Source organism: Eulemur rufifrons, chromosome 9 (assembly GCF_041146395.1).
Source record: "Eulemur rufifrons isolate Redbay chromosome 9, OSU_ERuf_1, whole genome shotgun sequence".
Lineage (NCBI taxonomy): Eukaryota > Metazoa > Chordata > Mammalia > Primates > Lemuridae > Eulemur > Eulemur rufifrons.
The window spans coordinates 15,012,035-15,028,437 of NC_090991.1; the positions used below are offsets into that span (position 1 = coordinate 15,012,035).

At 35.2% G+C, this 16,403-nt stretch overlaps 1 protein-coding gene and 1 non-coding gene across 4 annotated transcripts in view; both read right to left on the reverse strand.

Annotated features, from left to right (window-relative positions):
- Positions 1–16,403, reverse strand: part of RPA1 (replication protein A1) — a 57,990-nt gene that overhangs the window by 27,247 nt on the left and 14,340 nt on the right. For all 3 annotated transcript variants that reach the window (XM_069483494.1, XM_069483492.1, XM_069483493.1), the window contains one exon: positions 10,820–10,908. In XM_069483494.1, coding sequence (XP_069339595.1) covers positions 10,820–10,908 — 89 coding nt within the window. The remainder of the gene's footprint in view (positions 1–10,819; positions 10,909–16,403) is intronic.
- Positions 272–378, reverse strand: LOC138392682 (U6 spliceosomal RNA). The gene has a single exon (XR_011234968.1). It is a non-coding gene; the product is annotated as a U6 spliceosomal RNA (small nuclear RNA).

A 16,403-nucleotide genomic window follows, 5' to 3' on the forward strand; every position in this document is an offset into this window, starting at 1 on the left:
GGCCTGGCCAACAAAGTGAGACTCTATCTCCAAAACCCAAAACAAAACAAAACAAAATAAAATAAAATAGTAAGTAAGCCACTGGCAGAGAAAAATTAGCTAACAGAAAATGGAGTATAAAAGCAACAAAAACTCAGCTTCTACGAGTAAGTGCTTTCTTAACAACTACCAAGAATATATAGAAGAGTCATTCCCATAATTATGATTTCCTGTTGGAAGAAAATGAACAGAATTAAGCTGAAAAAATTACAACTAGTATTTTTTTTTTTTTTTAAATATGGAACGCTTCACGAATTTGCGTGTCATCCTTGCGCAAGGGCCATGCTAATCTTCTCTGTATCGTTCCAATTTTAGTATATGTGCTGCCGAAGCGAGCACAACTAGTATCTTTCAATAATGCTAACAACTAAGTACTGTGTAACAAATTTTAGTAAAAGGAAAATATTGTTAGCAATAGTATAGGTACATAAAACTAATATATCTATCCTGACAAAAATTGTAGTGGTAAAGATCAGCTGTGGTGGCTCATGCCTGTAATCTCAGTACTCTGGGAGGCTGAGGCGGGAGGATCACTTGAGGTCAGTTGTTTGAGACCAGCCTAAGCAACACAGACCCAATCTCTATAAAAAATAAAAAAATTAGCTGGCTGCAGTGGCACATGCCTGTAGTCCCAGCTACCTGGGAGGCTGAGGCAGGAGGAGCACTTGAGCCCAGGAGTTTGACGTTGTAGTGAGCTATGATCACACCACTGCCCTCATGCTCACGCAACAGAGTGAGACCCTGTGTCCCCCCCACCCCAAAAAAGGTAAATATTATGGAAGATTTAAAATCAACCAGCTCAAGATTGCATGAAGCATGAACTATGTTTAAAGTTTTATTTCTCACACTTTGAAAATTCTATAAATATCTTTATTTAACATGGTAGTTGTACCATAAGACAATTTCAATGCACATTTTGGAATTCCTGTCTATTTCTGGGCTGTTCTTAGTCAACTTATTTTACTGGCCATCTAACACACAGTTCCCTATTTTCACGACAGAGAATTAGAAACCACTGCTGTGAAATACACTGTAAGGTAGTAATCATTATAACAAAGCCATTTCCATGATGGAGCAAGTAACAATGTATCACCTATCTGGTTACAATGAAATTTAATAGTAAATAATCCTGAACAGCAAAATCTTCTCATCCCTCTGTACTTTAACAGACATTGAAGAAAGGAAAGGGCCAGTGGAACTGTGTTTTGAGATAAAGAAGTTTTTCCCATAGCCGTATATTTCTGACCCCCAGGTAATAATTATATTTCAACACCTTCACCTCCATCTTTATCGCAAACACTTTTGTCCCTGAAACACAAAATGTCCAAAGCAACCATTCAATTAAACACAACATAAAAAAATAAGAAACCTGGCAAAAGGTGATAAAGTTGGGCACAATCACGTCTCCTTTGTCCCTACTGCACCCAAAGATTTCAGAAAGCATTGCTTTTGTCTTAGTTCCCCTTCCTAAAAGCTGAAAATATGATAACCAATGCACTCATTTTAACAAAACTTTACTGCTGCGAAACAAATGTGATGTTCCAATTTAGAACTGTACCTGATAGGCTCCAGTATTCCCTCTCCAATTTAAAGCATCAAATTACTATAATTTGTGTAAGTAAAAAATAATACCTAGCGGGTTCCATTTCTGGAAAGAGCATGGTAATAGCCTCGTCCCAAATCCTCCCACTTCTAAAAACCATACAGAGCAACAAGAATGACTATCCCCCCCGACACACACATGCGCACACACACGTATCCCACATACAAACTACATCTTTAGGGGACATCTTATCACAAGTTCTAAATTATGTGAAAGTGAAGCCAAAACACCACAAATCAAGAAACTACAACAGTAAGACAGAAGCAGCAAGAATGATTTAAATGTAAAAACTGAAATTGTGCAAGTATTAGAATAAAACATAGGAGAATGCCTTAATAACTTTGGAGCAAGTAAGATCTTTCTAACTATGGCTTAAAATTCTGAAGTCGGCTGGGCTCTGTGGCTCATGCCTATATTCCCAGCACTTTGGGAGACTGACGCAGGAGGATCACTTGAGCCCAGGAGTTCAAGACCAGCCTGATTAACATAGCAAGACCGTGTCTCTACAAAAAGTAGAAAAATTAGCCAGGCATGGTGGTGTACACCTGTATTCCCAGCTACTCTGGAGACTGAGGCAGGAGGATGCCTTGAGCCCAGGAATTCCAGGCTGTAGTGAGCTATTATCAGGCGATTTCACCATAGCCTGAGTGACAGTGAGACCTTGTTTCAAAAAAAAAAAAAAAATCCAGAAGTCATCAAAAATAATCAGCATACGGAAAAATAAATTTGATTCTGAAATTTAAAAAAAAATCAGCAAATTCAACTACACAAAAATAAAACTGCCACATAGGAAAAAAAAAAAACAACACCATAAGCAAAGTCAAAAAGATTTAACTCATATCAAGGACAAAGGACTAATCCTCCTAACTTTTTAAAGAACTCTTAGACAAACAACCTGAAAGAAAAATGAGTAATATAAGAATAGTCAGTTCACAGAGACCAAAAACAAAACCAGAAGGCCTTTAAACATTTAAAAGGACGCTCACTTTGCTCAGAATACAAATTAAAAACTACACTGAGATACCTTTTTTCATCTATCAAATTGATTAACAACATGCTCTGTTGGCATGGCTGTGAAGCAATTAGTATTTTCATGTGCTGCTGGTGGAACACAAAATGAAAGGTATCGACAGAGAAGAATCTAGCTCTCTTGCCAGCACAGATAGTTACCCACTGACCCAGCAATCTCACTCTGGCAACCACATCCTCTCTGCCCCATACCTGCATAGGTATGAAGTTATTCAATGAAGCACTTTAATAGCCAGAGCTTGTGAACAACCCAAGTATCCATCAACAGAGGGATGGTTAAATAAACTATATGTAATAGCCATGCAACAGAATATTCAATTAAAAGAAAGAAACAGAGAATAACTATTTTTTTAAAAAAAGAGAAATCTCTAAGCATATACAAGTATATAGAATTATCTCTAGGCTAAAAATTTTTTAAAAAGGATTAAAAAAGAGACAAGATAGTGCACACAGTATACTTTTGTGTAACCAAAGTAGAGCATGAAATGAGAATATACACTATTTGTATGTAGTTACATTTGCATAAAGAAACACCTAAAGGATAAAAAGAAACCATTAAAATTTGTTGCCTATAGAGGGTTACAGTGGCTAGGGGAGGCAGGAGTAGGAGTAAGATTTCTCTAAATATATAATTTTGTAGTTTTGACTTTTGAAATCATGTAACTATGTTATCAATTCAAAAATTAAAACAAAATTAATGTTTATTAGAGAAAACAGATGTCTGATTCTCTTAAATATATTTCTGTTATTTTAATTATACAAGTTTTAATGGATAAATATACCAATATGAAATAGAGATAACTTCTAATTAGGTATATAACATTCCTGTAATAGATTCACTCACACAATCTGTGTACTTAAATACAATTTTCACAGTAGGCAAAAAGTTTGGTATGAGGTGAATCTTCAAAAGCCTGGATATAATGGAAAGTGTCTTTGGAAATCCTGAACAACGATTCACATTTCTTGAAGCAACTCACTTGTTGTATGACCTTGGGCAAGTTACTCTATTACCTCATTCACCTTTGTTTTGGGGTTTTTTTTTTTTTTTGTGATTAAAAACTGATCAATTGATCTCTAAAATAGCTCCTTCTAGTTCTTACGTTCCGTGGTTGTGCTGAATATTCTGCTAAGATTCAAGGCCTGAGCTTCTCCAGCTTTCCTTTCCTTTGCATAACCTCACTTAGGCAAAGGCTAGGACTGAGCCCCAGGCAGGGGAACAAAGACAGGATGCCATTTACCTCCAGCACAAGACTTACTGGGTTCAACTCCATTTGTCCTTAAGCAAAAGCCATACTAATACCAAAAGTTAAGGATAAATTGAAGAACTATGTTTGATAAGTTTAAATTAAGAGCATATACTTCAGTGGAAATCACCTAATCCTTTTCCTATTGGGAGCAACAGAAACAGTTTAATTTTTACAGGAACAGCCACTTCTCTGAGATCAAACTTAACTTCCTACTGAGAAATCATGTGGGAAAGAGGAGGAAATACACAGTGGAAGACATCAAATAAGTCACATATATAACTTCCAGCATCTATGCTGACCAGCTGAGAGTCAATTTTATATTTCTTAATGTCACATTTGTAATTAAAATAGCTAATAAGCTGTATAGTTAATTATTTAAGTTATTAAGCAAAATTATTCAATACGTTCTTTAAACATGTCTTTCTCATAATTTACATATAAATTTTTCCAAATATTCTTAGTGACTCCAGATTTAGTTCAAAAATTAGCTCTGTTCAAAATAAATTTTTAAAATTAATTTGGGTAATTAAAACAAAATTATCTGTTTTTCTGATTACTAAAAAAATGAAAATATAAAAACTATTTGAAAATAGGCTTCCACAAGTGTTTGGAAAAATATTTAAATTTATAACAAAACAAGAATATGTTTCATAGAAAAATTTAAATCTGGCCATTTAAATTGTGATCTAATCTGATATTGACATCTAATCTCCCATCTGGACAGCAAGGAGAGGAGAGGTGTAATAGAGCTACATTCTAATCTTCCATAGTGTAAAGTCAATAAACAAATGTTTAAACTGAAAAATCAAGAAAGAGCAGTATAAATGTGTTGTTTAGGAATACGGAGATAAACACCGAAGCCGCTGTAAGATTTGAAACAGACTGCCTCTGGACAGGAGTCAGAAGCCAAACAAGAGTGAGGCAGGGGAATGCTGTTTTATTTTTTTAAATACACACCTTGCAAAAACATTTGACTTTTAAAACTATGTATAGGACAAGATGGAGTAACAGAGACCAGGTTTACCCTACCACCTCAAGTAACCCAAAAAGGAACAACAAATGGTTTAAGACACTAGACATTAAGCAATAAAGGACAGTGGTTGCTGTGACTCAAGGAACAAAGTAGGACTCCACCACCAGCTGGCTGCCCTGAGGGTTTCCAGCCCATGATGCAAGTAGTGAGCCTGGAGGAACCCCTGGAGTGAGGATATGGGAGCTGAGAGTCTGTGGAGATAAACATCTAGAGTTTACAGAGGACAGAGCAGCAGAGAAGAAAGAGCTGCAAAGAGAAAAATTCAGAGATCTGTGGAGGGCTTCCTTTGAGTACTCAGAAGAGTACTGGTTGGCCTATACGTGTGGAATCTATCTGAGGCCAGGGTTTCATGTGAGAGGGCCAGGGGGGACAGCGCCTGGTGCTTACGGAAAACTAAAATAGTACCTGTTTCTAGCCACCAGAATGGAAAATCTCATAAAAATGGGGCATTAAGTAGAATACTCTGATGGGTCTTGCCTCAGCATTGGGAATAACTAGACCTACCTAAAATAAATGTGGCTCTCTGATCCCACCTAAAAAATCTCAAAAACACCCTAAAAGATCAAACTGTTTCCCAATAACTTAAGTGTATCCCTGAAAATAGCTCAGGAATAATTACAGGATTACAAAAGTTTCCAGCACCCAACAAGGTATGAATCCCAATGTCTGGTATTCAATCAAAGATTACCAGCCACGAAGAGCAGCAGGAAAATATGCTCCATATGGTGGTGATAGGGTTGCCAATTGATTGAAACACCCAGAACTGACAGAGATGTTGGAATCAGCAGACAAGAACACTAAAACAAGTATTATAAATGTACTTTGTATGTCCCCCAAATTAAGTAGAAACAGAGGATATATTAAAAAGACCCAAATCGAGCCTCTAGAAATGAAAATTACAACATCTGAGAAGAAAAACACATCTGATAGGATTAAAAGCAGATTAGACACTGCCTAAGAAAAGATTAGTGAATTTGAATACATACCAATAGAAAGCATCCAAAATGAAACAGAAAGAAAAAGAATTTTAAAAAATGAAAAAGCATCAATGAGCAATGGGACAACCTCAAGTAGTCTAGTATATATATAATTAGAAATGGGGAGGCAGGGAGTGGCAGAAGGTATTTAAGAAATAATGGCTGGCCAGGCACAGTGGCTCACGCCTGTAATCCTAGCACTGTGGGAGGCATAGGTGGGAGGATCGCTTGAGCTCAGGAGTTCGAGCCCAGCCTGAGCAAGAGCAAGATCCATCTCTACTAAAAAAAGAAAAATTAGCCGGGTGTTGGGGCATGCACCTGGAGTCCCAGCTACTCGGGAGGCTGAGGCAAGAGGATTGCTTGAGCCCAGGAATTTGAGGTTGCAGTGAGCTACAATGACACCACTGCATTCTATCTACCCAGGGTGACAGAGCGAGTCTCTGTCTCAGGAAGGAAAAAAAGAAAAGAAAAGAAAAAGAAGAAAAAGAAATAATGGCCAAAAAATTTCCAAATTTGCCAGCCTGGCAATAGTGAGATCCCATCTCTACAAAAAATAAAAAAATTAGCCGGGCATGGTGGTACATGCCTGTAGTCCCAGATACTTGGGAAATTGAGTCAGAAGAACTGCTTGAGCCCAGGAGTTTGAGGTTGCTGTGAGCTATGATGAAGCCACAGCACTCTACCCAGGGCAACAGAGTGAGACCCTGTCTAAAAAAAAAAAAATTCAAATTTGAAGAAAACTAGACATGTACAGATCCAAGACAAGAAACATGAAGAAAATGACACTGAGGCACATCATGATCAAACTGCTCAAAACTAATGATAAAGACAAAAATTTAAGTGGTTAGAGAAAGAGTCAAGTACAGAGAACAAAAATAAGAATGAGAGAGTTCTCTTAGGATAACAATGCAAACAAGATGAAATCTTTAAAGTACTGAAAGAAAAAAAGAAACACTGTCTACTTAGAATTCAATGCTGAGTAAAAATATCTTTAAAAGCCAAAGGCAAAATATTTTCTAGATACACAAAAATTGAAAGAAAGAATTCATTACCAGCAGATAGAGCTTCACTATAAGAACTGCTAAATGACACTCGTTGGAAAAATGGGAAAGGAATCACGAATACCAGAATGGCAATTACATGAGTATATATATATGATTTTTTCTTATTATTTAAATCTCTTTAAAAGATAACTGATAGTTTAAACAAAAATAACAATGTTTTGTGTGGTTTAAAAAACAGGAAAAAGTCAACTGTTCGACAACCATACAACAAAGATTGGGGAGGAAGTAAAGGAAGATTCTCATATTACACATGAAGTGGTATACTATCACTCAACGATAGACCATGATAAGTTAAAGTGCATACTTTAAACCTTAAAGCAACCACTAGAATAACAAAACAGTTATTAGAGTTAATAAGCCAACAAAGGAGATAAAACAAATCATAAAAAATACTCAGTTGAAAAGAAAGCAGAGAAAAGGGAAAAGAAAACCAGAGGGGACAAATAAAAGACAAAGAACAACGTGACAGACTTAAACCTAACCATATCAATAACTATATTAAATGTAAATGGTCTAAACACCCCAATTAAAAGGCAGAAATTATCAAATTGGACAAAAAAAGCAAGATCCACCTGTATACTACGTACAAGAAATACATGTTTAATATAAAGACATAAAAGGTTAAAAATAAAAAGCTGGAAAGAGATACATCAAGCTAACCCTAATGAAAAGAAAGCTAACGTGGCTATATTAATAGCAAAGTAGATTTCAAAGCATAGAATTTCACCAGGGATAAAGAAAGTCATTTCATAATGATTAACGAGTCAATTCACAAAGAGGACATAACAATTCTAAATGTTTATACATTTAATAACAGAGTTTCAAAATGCATGAAGCAAAAACTAATAGAACTGCAAGCAGAAAGAGAAACTTACAATTATAGTCAGAGATTTCAATATCGCTCTCTCAGTAACTGACAGAACAAGTAAACAGAAAATCAGTAAGGATACAGAAAAACTGAATAACACTATCAACCAACTTGACTTAACTGATGTGTACAGAACATTCCACCCAACAACACAGAATACACATTCTTTTCAAGTATGCACAGAATTTACCAAAGGAATTTACATTCTTTTCAAGTATGGGACATAAAATAAGAATATATTTAACAGGATTTAAGTCATACAAAATGTTGTTTCATCACAGTGGAATTAAATTAGGTATCAGTAACAAAAGGATCTCTAGAAAAATTTCCACATTTGGAAACCAAGTACACTTTTAAATAACATGATCTCAAAGAAGAAATTAAAAGTGAAATTAGAAAGTATTGTGAATGGAATAAAAATGAGAACATATCAGAATTTGCTAGATGCCATTAAAGCCGTAATTAGGGACAAATCTGTAACACTGCATGCCTATATTACAAGAGAAGAAAGATCTCATGTCAGTGAACTCAGCTTCTACCTTAAGAAATGAGAAAAAGAACATAGAAAACCCAAAGCAAACAGAAGAAAGAAAATATTAAAGATCAAAAGCTTCAATCAATAGACTAGAAAATGCAAGAGGAAAAATCAGTAAAACCAAGAGTTGGCTCTTTGAGAAGATCAATAAAATAGATAAACCTCTAGTCAAACTGATCAGGAAAAATATAAAGAGAATACAAATTACCAATATCAGGAATGAGAGGTGACATCACCACAGATTCTATAGACACTAAAAAGATAATAAGGGAGTATTATATTTTTTTGTCCATCTGACAATTGGGTGTTTAGAATATTTACATAGACTAATAAATTCAAGAACTTAAATGATTAAATTCCTTGAAATTCACAATCTACTAAAGCCCACTCAGAAGAAATAGATTACCAGAATAACCCTGTGTATATATATCTGTTAAAGAAACTGAATTTTTAGTTTAAAACTTTTCCACAAAGAAAACATCAGGCCCAGATGGCTTCACTGGTGAATTCTCAACATTTCAAGGAAGAAGGTAAGACCAATTCTATACAAGCTCTTGCAGAAAATTTAAAAGGGAACACTTTCCAACTCATTCTATAAGGCCAGGATTACTCTGACACCAAAATCAAAGACATGACAAAAAATTACAGAAAAATAGCTATCATTAATACAGACATAAAAATTCTAAACAAAATCAAATCAAGTGGATTTCCTAAATCAAATAGATTAAGCAAATCAAATTCAACAATATGGAAACAGGATAACACATCATAATGACATGGATTTAGCCTAGAAATCTTAGGTAGGTTTAGCATTCAAAAATCAATCAATGGGCTGGGCACAGTGGCTCATGCTTATAATATCAGCACTTTAGGAGGCCCAGGTGGGAGGATCGCTTGAGTTTGAGACTAGTCTGGGCAACAGCAAGACCTGTCTCTACAAAAAATTTTTTAAAAAATTAGCCAGGTATGATGGCATACGCCTGTAGTCCCAGCTGCTCGGGAGTCTGAGGCGAGAGATGGCTTGAGCCCAGGAGTTGGAAGTTTCAGTGAGCTATGATGACTAATGTACCCTAGGCCAGGCAACACAGTGACACTTTGTCTGTATCAAAAAAAAAAAAAAAAAAAAAAAAATCAATGTAGTTTACCATATTAACCAACTAAAAAAGAAAAACCATATGATCATCAACAGACACAGAAAAAGTATTTCACAAAACTACCATTTCTGATAAAAATTCTCAGCAAACTAGGAATAGAAGTAAACTTACGCAATCTAATAAAAAAAAAATCTAAGAAAAACCCACAGTTAACATAATATTTAGTGGTAAAAGTCTGAATGTTTTCCCCCTAAGATCAGAAACAAGACAAAGATGACCAGTAAGGCTGAACAATTTTTCTTATGTATTGGCCATTTGTTTTCCTCCTACGGTGGACAGTCTATTCTTCTCTAATCTCTGCTTTGCTATTGGAGTTTTTCTTCCTTGGCATGTAAAAATTTCAGTAAATATTAAAGATATTAACCTTTTGTTAATCCTATCAGTTGTTAATATTTTATCCCAGTTTGTTTACATGCCCTTCTATTTTTAATATATAAATTTTATTCCAATATAATCAAATATTCATTGTGAATTATTCCAATCCATTTATGTAGCCACTTCCTCTTTGTTTTTATTATTTTTGATGATTTCATTTTCTAACTCTTAAAAATATATCTGGAATTAATTTTGGTGTAAAGTGAGGTTTTAATTTTATTTTTATTTGGACTTCATAGAAGGGCAAACAAGCCTTTTGTTATGGGTCCAGTGATTTGATGATTATTTTTATCTTTCTCTAGGACTGTAATTATCTCTCTTGAGTTTTTCTGATTTCATTGTGCTTTTCTATATATTTCCATAAGAAAATAAAATCGTTAGTAATTTCACCAACAAGAGATAATCACAGTTAAATAACATTATATTTTCAATTCAATTCAACAAATACTTACTAAGGGCCAACTACAAGTTAGGCACTGGGGATACAAAATAGAACAGAACAAATATGGTCTCTGCCTTCACAAAGTTTACTTATAGCCCAACAATAAACACAGATAATTCTAAAAATTACCAGTGTGGTGAGTGCTATCAAAGAACTATAGATTGTATGTTCCACACTTTTTAAAAACAAAAGTGTGTATAAGATAAATCTTAACACATTTCTCAACAATAAGTGGATCTTGGTCCATCACATTCTCTTAATTATTCCCTCTTTCTTCATATATCATTTCTTTAATATTGGAAAAAACTGACAGAATAATCTGGTTCTTAGGCCCCCAAATCACTATTGTTTTATTAAGATTAAAAAGTCAAACTGAATCCAAAATGTAGAATTCCAGATCTATAAAGAGGTATTTAACTGAGTGCTACAACCTATAAAAAAAAATTTTACCTTCATTATAGGGCACTGGATTGCCAATCTTTAATCCAACTTCTTCAGCTGATTTCAAAACTTTTAATTCCATTAAAATAACTACTCTCCTACAAAGGCAAACAAATAGAAACAAGTTAGAAAAACAAATTCAGTAGCCCTTCAAATGAGAAGATACTTTAAATGTTTTCCTTCAATGATCATTTTGATAAAACTATTTCCCTTTATAAACTGTTTTTCATAAATAAATATTTCCCTTAATCTTTCACTGCATCACCATCAAGGCTTTATATGATTGCAGGGTTTTCATTCTCCATCTAGCTCCTTAATTAAAATGCGGTGTTCTTGCTACATACCGTATCTTCAAAGAGCAAGTGACACGATAAGAATTTAGATTATTAAACTCAAGAATATGTGGCACAAAAAAAGATGATCTGTTTTCAGAAACATATACTTATCTAAACAATTACTTTTTCCCCAGTGAAAATCAATTACAGTAGTTTTTAAAAATATAATTATTAACTATCTTTAAGAATTTACAGTTCTTTGACTCATCTTTAACTCTGATCAAAACCTTTGGATGGGGCACAGTGGCTCACACCTATAATTCTAGCTCTTAGGGAGGCCAAGGCAGGAAGATTGCTTGAGGCCTGAAGTTTGAAACCAGCCTGGTCAATAGCGAGACCTGTCTCTACAAAAAATAAAAAATTAACTGGGCGTGGTGGCGTGTATTTGCAATCCCAGCTACTAGGGAAGCTGAGGCAAAAGGATCGTTTGAGCCCAAGAGTTTGAGGTTGCAGTGAGCGATGGTGACACCACTGCACTCTAGTCCAGGCAACAGAGTGAGACCCAGTCTCAAAAACAAAAACAAAACCAAAACCAAAACCATTTCGATAACTTCCCAATGACCTTAGGCCAAAAATAAAAACACTTGATGAGGCTTGCCAGGCTCTGCATGGTGTGGCCCTGCTACACGTGTCTCCAGCTCATCCCATATCATTCCTGCGTTCTCTGGCCATACTGTTTTCTCTAAGTTCTTGGAATAGTCCATGCTCTCTCCTGCCACAGGGCCTTTATACATGCTGTTCTGAAACTGCTACTCTTTCTCATTTTGCCTTATCTAAAACACATTTTTTAGCTCTCACCACAAATATCACTTTTTCAAGAGTGATGTTTCCTTAATCTCTAGTTTAGATCAGTTTTCTTTGTTTTACTCTCTCCTATAGCCATGATTTCCTTCCCTCAGAACACTTCTTTCAGTTTTTAATTATGTATTCATCAGTGATTAGTATTATCTATCTCTCCTACTAGACTGTACTTTCAATAAAGGCAGGTATCCTCCAGTGCTTAATGCAGCAAATGGCCCAGAGTTGTTGCTTAATACATACTTGATGAGACTACAGTGATCATGACTGCATTTTAAACAGAACTGCAATGCAGAGAAGGAATCTGCAGGGGAACACAATTGGAGGCAGGGAGACCAAGAGAAGAGAAGAAATGACCGTGGCCTGAATTAGGTTTTTGGCAGTGGGGCTGAAAAAAGTGGATGGTTTGAAGCAATATTTAAGCAATAATAAACCCAATTTCATCATGTTTTAGTCTTTAAATGGTCTGATTGCTGTATTTTGGATCTTTACACAATTAGTCAGTTTCTGCTACCTTTATCAGGTTTTCATATCAGGGTTATGCTACCTCAATAAAATAAGCTTGAAATGATCTGTTCCTGAAAATTAGATACAGATTCCCTATACAAACTATGTGATACATATTTAGTGGAAGATATTTAGCTACTTTCCAAAATTACCCAAATCAATCTAGAACATATAAAAATGGAAGGCTTGTTTATCATTTAGCATTACCCTAATACTAAAACCTAAGACAAAAACAATAAAACAAAAAAAAATCAAAAACTAATTTCATCCTTTAATATACATACATACTAAACAAAATAGTAGCAAGATAAATCCAGCAGCATATTAAAAGAATACACCAATATCAACTTACAGAGAATACAGATGACAAGGACATGTTAAATGACTTTACAGGGATGCAATCAGCAAAATCCAGACAGCGGGAAACTACATGAGGTAAAGGACAAATGACCTAGTTTCTTCAAAAAATAAACAGTAAGGGGAAAAAAAAAGATATGGAGGCAGAATCTACAGATTCAAAGAGACTTAAGGGACTATCAATCTACTGTAATGTAAACTTTACTTTGGATTCTTACTCACATAGATTGCATACATACATACACACACGAATAGTTGGAAATTGAACATGACAGGATACTTGTTATTTTAGGTGTAAAATGCTATTGTGGGTTTTTTTCTTTTGTTTAAAGTCCCTATCTTTTGGCAGGGCATGGTGGCTCAAGCCTGTAATCCTAGAACTTTGGGAGGCCGAGGTGAGAAGATCACTTGAGGTCGGGAGTTTGAGACTAGCCTCAGCAAGAGAGGGACCCCATCTCTACTAAAAATAGAAAGAAATTAGCCAGACAACTAAAAATAGAAATAATTAGCCGGGCATTGTGGCACATTCCTGTAGGCCCAGCTACTCGGGAGGCTGAGGCAGGAGGATCCCCTGAGCCCAGGAGTTTGAGGTTGCTGTGAGCTAGGCTGATGCCACGGCACTTTAGCCTCGACAACAGAGTCAGACTCTGTTTCAAAAAAAAAAAAAAAAGTCCCCATCTTTTAAAAATATATACTAAAATATTTATGGATGAAATAATATGATGTCTGAGATATACTTCAAAATTATAGAGGAGAGTAGACGTGGAAAGAACATAGACAAAGCAAGACTGAGCACTGGGTGATAATTTGGAGCTGAATGACGGACTGTATGGAGACTCATCATACTATTGTATATTCTGTCTATTTTTGTAGATGTTTAAAACTACCCAGAATAAAAACCAGATTTAAAAAAAAGAAAGAAAGTGAGCAAGCTAAGAGAATTATTTTTTTAAGGCAGTATTCATTACGGGAAGGAAAGAATAATTCAATATTAAATAATCTATTGAAATAATTCATTATGGTAAAGGATTAAAAACAATGATTATATCAAGATGTAGTGTAAAAGCTTTTGAAAAAATTTAGGAGCCATTCCTGATAAAATCTGGAGTAACAGAAGGACCTAAAAAACTTTCTGAACATGAAAAAGTGCATGTGTTTACATGATAAACACTATGTTGAGCACTGAAACTAAAAGCATTTCCATTAAAATCAGCGTAAAAAAGTGGATGGTCTGAAGCAATATTTAAGCCATAATAAAACCAATTTCATCACGTTTTATTCTTTAAATGGTCTGATTGCTGTATTTTGGATTTTTACATACAAAGATACTTAACTACAAACAAGATACCTGCTGACACTACTGTTCAATAATGTTTTGAATGCAGCAGTAAGAGTAAAAAGAAAAAAAACCCAAAAGCCAAAATAAAGGACAAAAATGTTAGAATAAGGATATAACTGTGTATCTAGAAAATCCAAGGAACTTTAAATGGACACATAATGTTTTCTTGGATGAAAAGACTTAATATCAAATATTATATAAATTTAATATTATTATTTGCATTTCAACAAGTCTTCTGCTTGTTTTTGGAACTTGATAATATAACTCTAAAACTTACATGGAAGAATAAACATGAGAACTGCCAAGAAAATTTTGGGACGAAAACAGTAAAGAGTGACACTGCCTATAAGTTACTAAATATTCTACAGGTTTTCTTTTTTTGGAGACAGGGTTTCACTGTGTCACCCAGGCTGAAGTACAGTGGCATGATCATAGCTCACTGTATTCTCAAACTCCTGGGCTCAAGGGATCCTCCCCCATCAGCCTCCCGAGCAGCTGGGACTATAGGCATGCAACACCACACCCAACTAATTTGCTTATTTTTTTTGTAGAGATGGGGTCTTACTATGTTGCACAGGCTTGTCTTGAACTCCTGGCCTCAAGTGATCCTTCTGTCTTGGCCTCCCAAAGTGCTGGAATTATAGGCATGAGTCACTGGGCCCCAGATAATACTTAAAGCGAAACTCTATAGCACATAATTACAGGTGTTGGAGAGGATGTGGAAAAACTCCACACTCACACACTGCTGGTGGAAAGGTAAATTGATGTAGTTTGTTTGGAAAATAGTCTGGTAGTTTCTCACAAAATTAATCATAAAGTTATCATTTGACCTAGCAATTCCATCCCTAGACAGATATAAAAGAAATGGAAATGTATGTCCACCCAAAAACTTGTACACAAACAGCATTATTCCTAACAGCGAAAACATGGAAACTCAAATGTCCATCAACTGAAGAATGGATACAAAATGTACATATCCATACAACAGACTATTACTCAGCCACAAAAAGGAATGAAGTAGTGATACATGCCACAACTTTGGTGAACCTTGAAAACATTATGATAAGTGAAAGAGGGCAGTCACAAAGGGCCACATATTGCATGATTCCATTCATATGAAATGTTTAGAATAGGCTCATCAAAAGACAGAAAGTAGATTAGAAGTTGCTAATGGGGAAAAATGGGGAAGATAAATGGGGAAGGATGGGGAAGATGGAGGGTTTGGGGATGACAGCTAAAGAGTACAGGGGTTTTTGGGAGGGATGATAAAATGATCTAAAATGAATTGTGATAATGGTTGCACAATTCTGTGAATATAATAAAAACCATATTACATTTTAAGTGGATGAATTGTATGGTATGTGGATTATATCTCAATAAAGCTGTTACCAAACCCCTTTCCCACAAAACACGAATGTGAGACTGACACAGGAACAGACAAACAGATCAATGGAAAAATGGCAAACTCAGAATAGATACCAGTCTCTCTGCATCTACTTTTGCTACCAACCATCAGTTCCCTACATAGCTCTCAGAACAATCTTTTGGAAACTCATAAGAACTTAAATCAGATCATACCAATACTCCCCCTCATCAGGGGTGGGGAACCTGCAGGCTTGGGGCCACATGTGGCCTTCTGGATCCTTGAAGGTGGCCTTTTGACTGAATCCAAATTTTACAGAACAAACCTTTTTATTACAAGGGGTGCAGCAGAGAAAGATGAAGCTTTTCTTGCCTCCTTTGGTGCTTAAAAAAGAACAATCTTGAAATCAGAGGCCACAGGTTCCCCATCGCTGTGTGAGAAAGCACGGATGGCTTTTCTCATACTCAGAATAAAATCTAAACTTCTTACTGGGGTCTACAGGCTCTCTGTGATATGTGCTACTCATCTGAAAAAAAATTAAGCTAGATTCCTTCCTCAAATCCTATGTAAAACTAAACCTCAGATGAACTAAAGTCTATTTAAAGAATTCACAGAAGTTTCTAAAGAACTAAAACATATTTTTATAACCTGATCAGTAAGCTTCCTAAGCAAGATAAAAAATCCAGGAGACATAAAGGAAAAAATGGACAAATTTGTCTAGATTTTTAAAAAATTCTTTAATTTCATTACATGAGACATCATAAACAGACTATGATAGTCGGATAAAACATGTAAAACAGAAGACGAAGAGTTAATCAATACCCCAGTTTATAAAGAGCTCCCACAAAATAAAAGGAAAAGAAGAAAGAAAAAAAAATGGATAAAGTATATAAT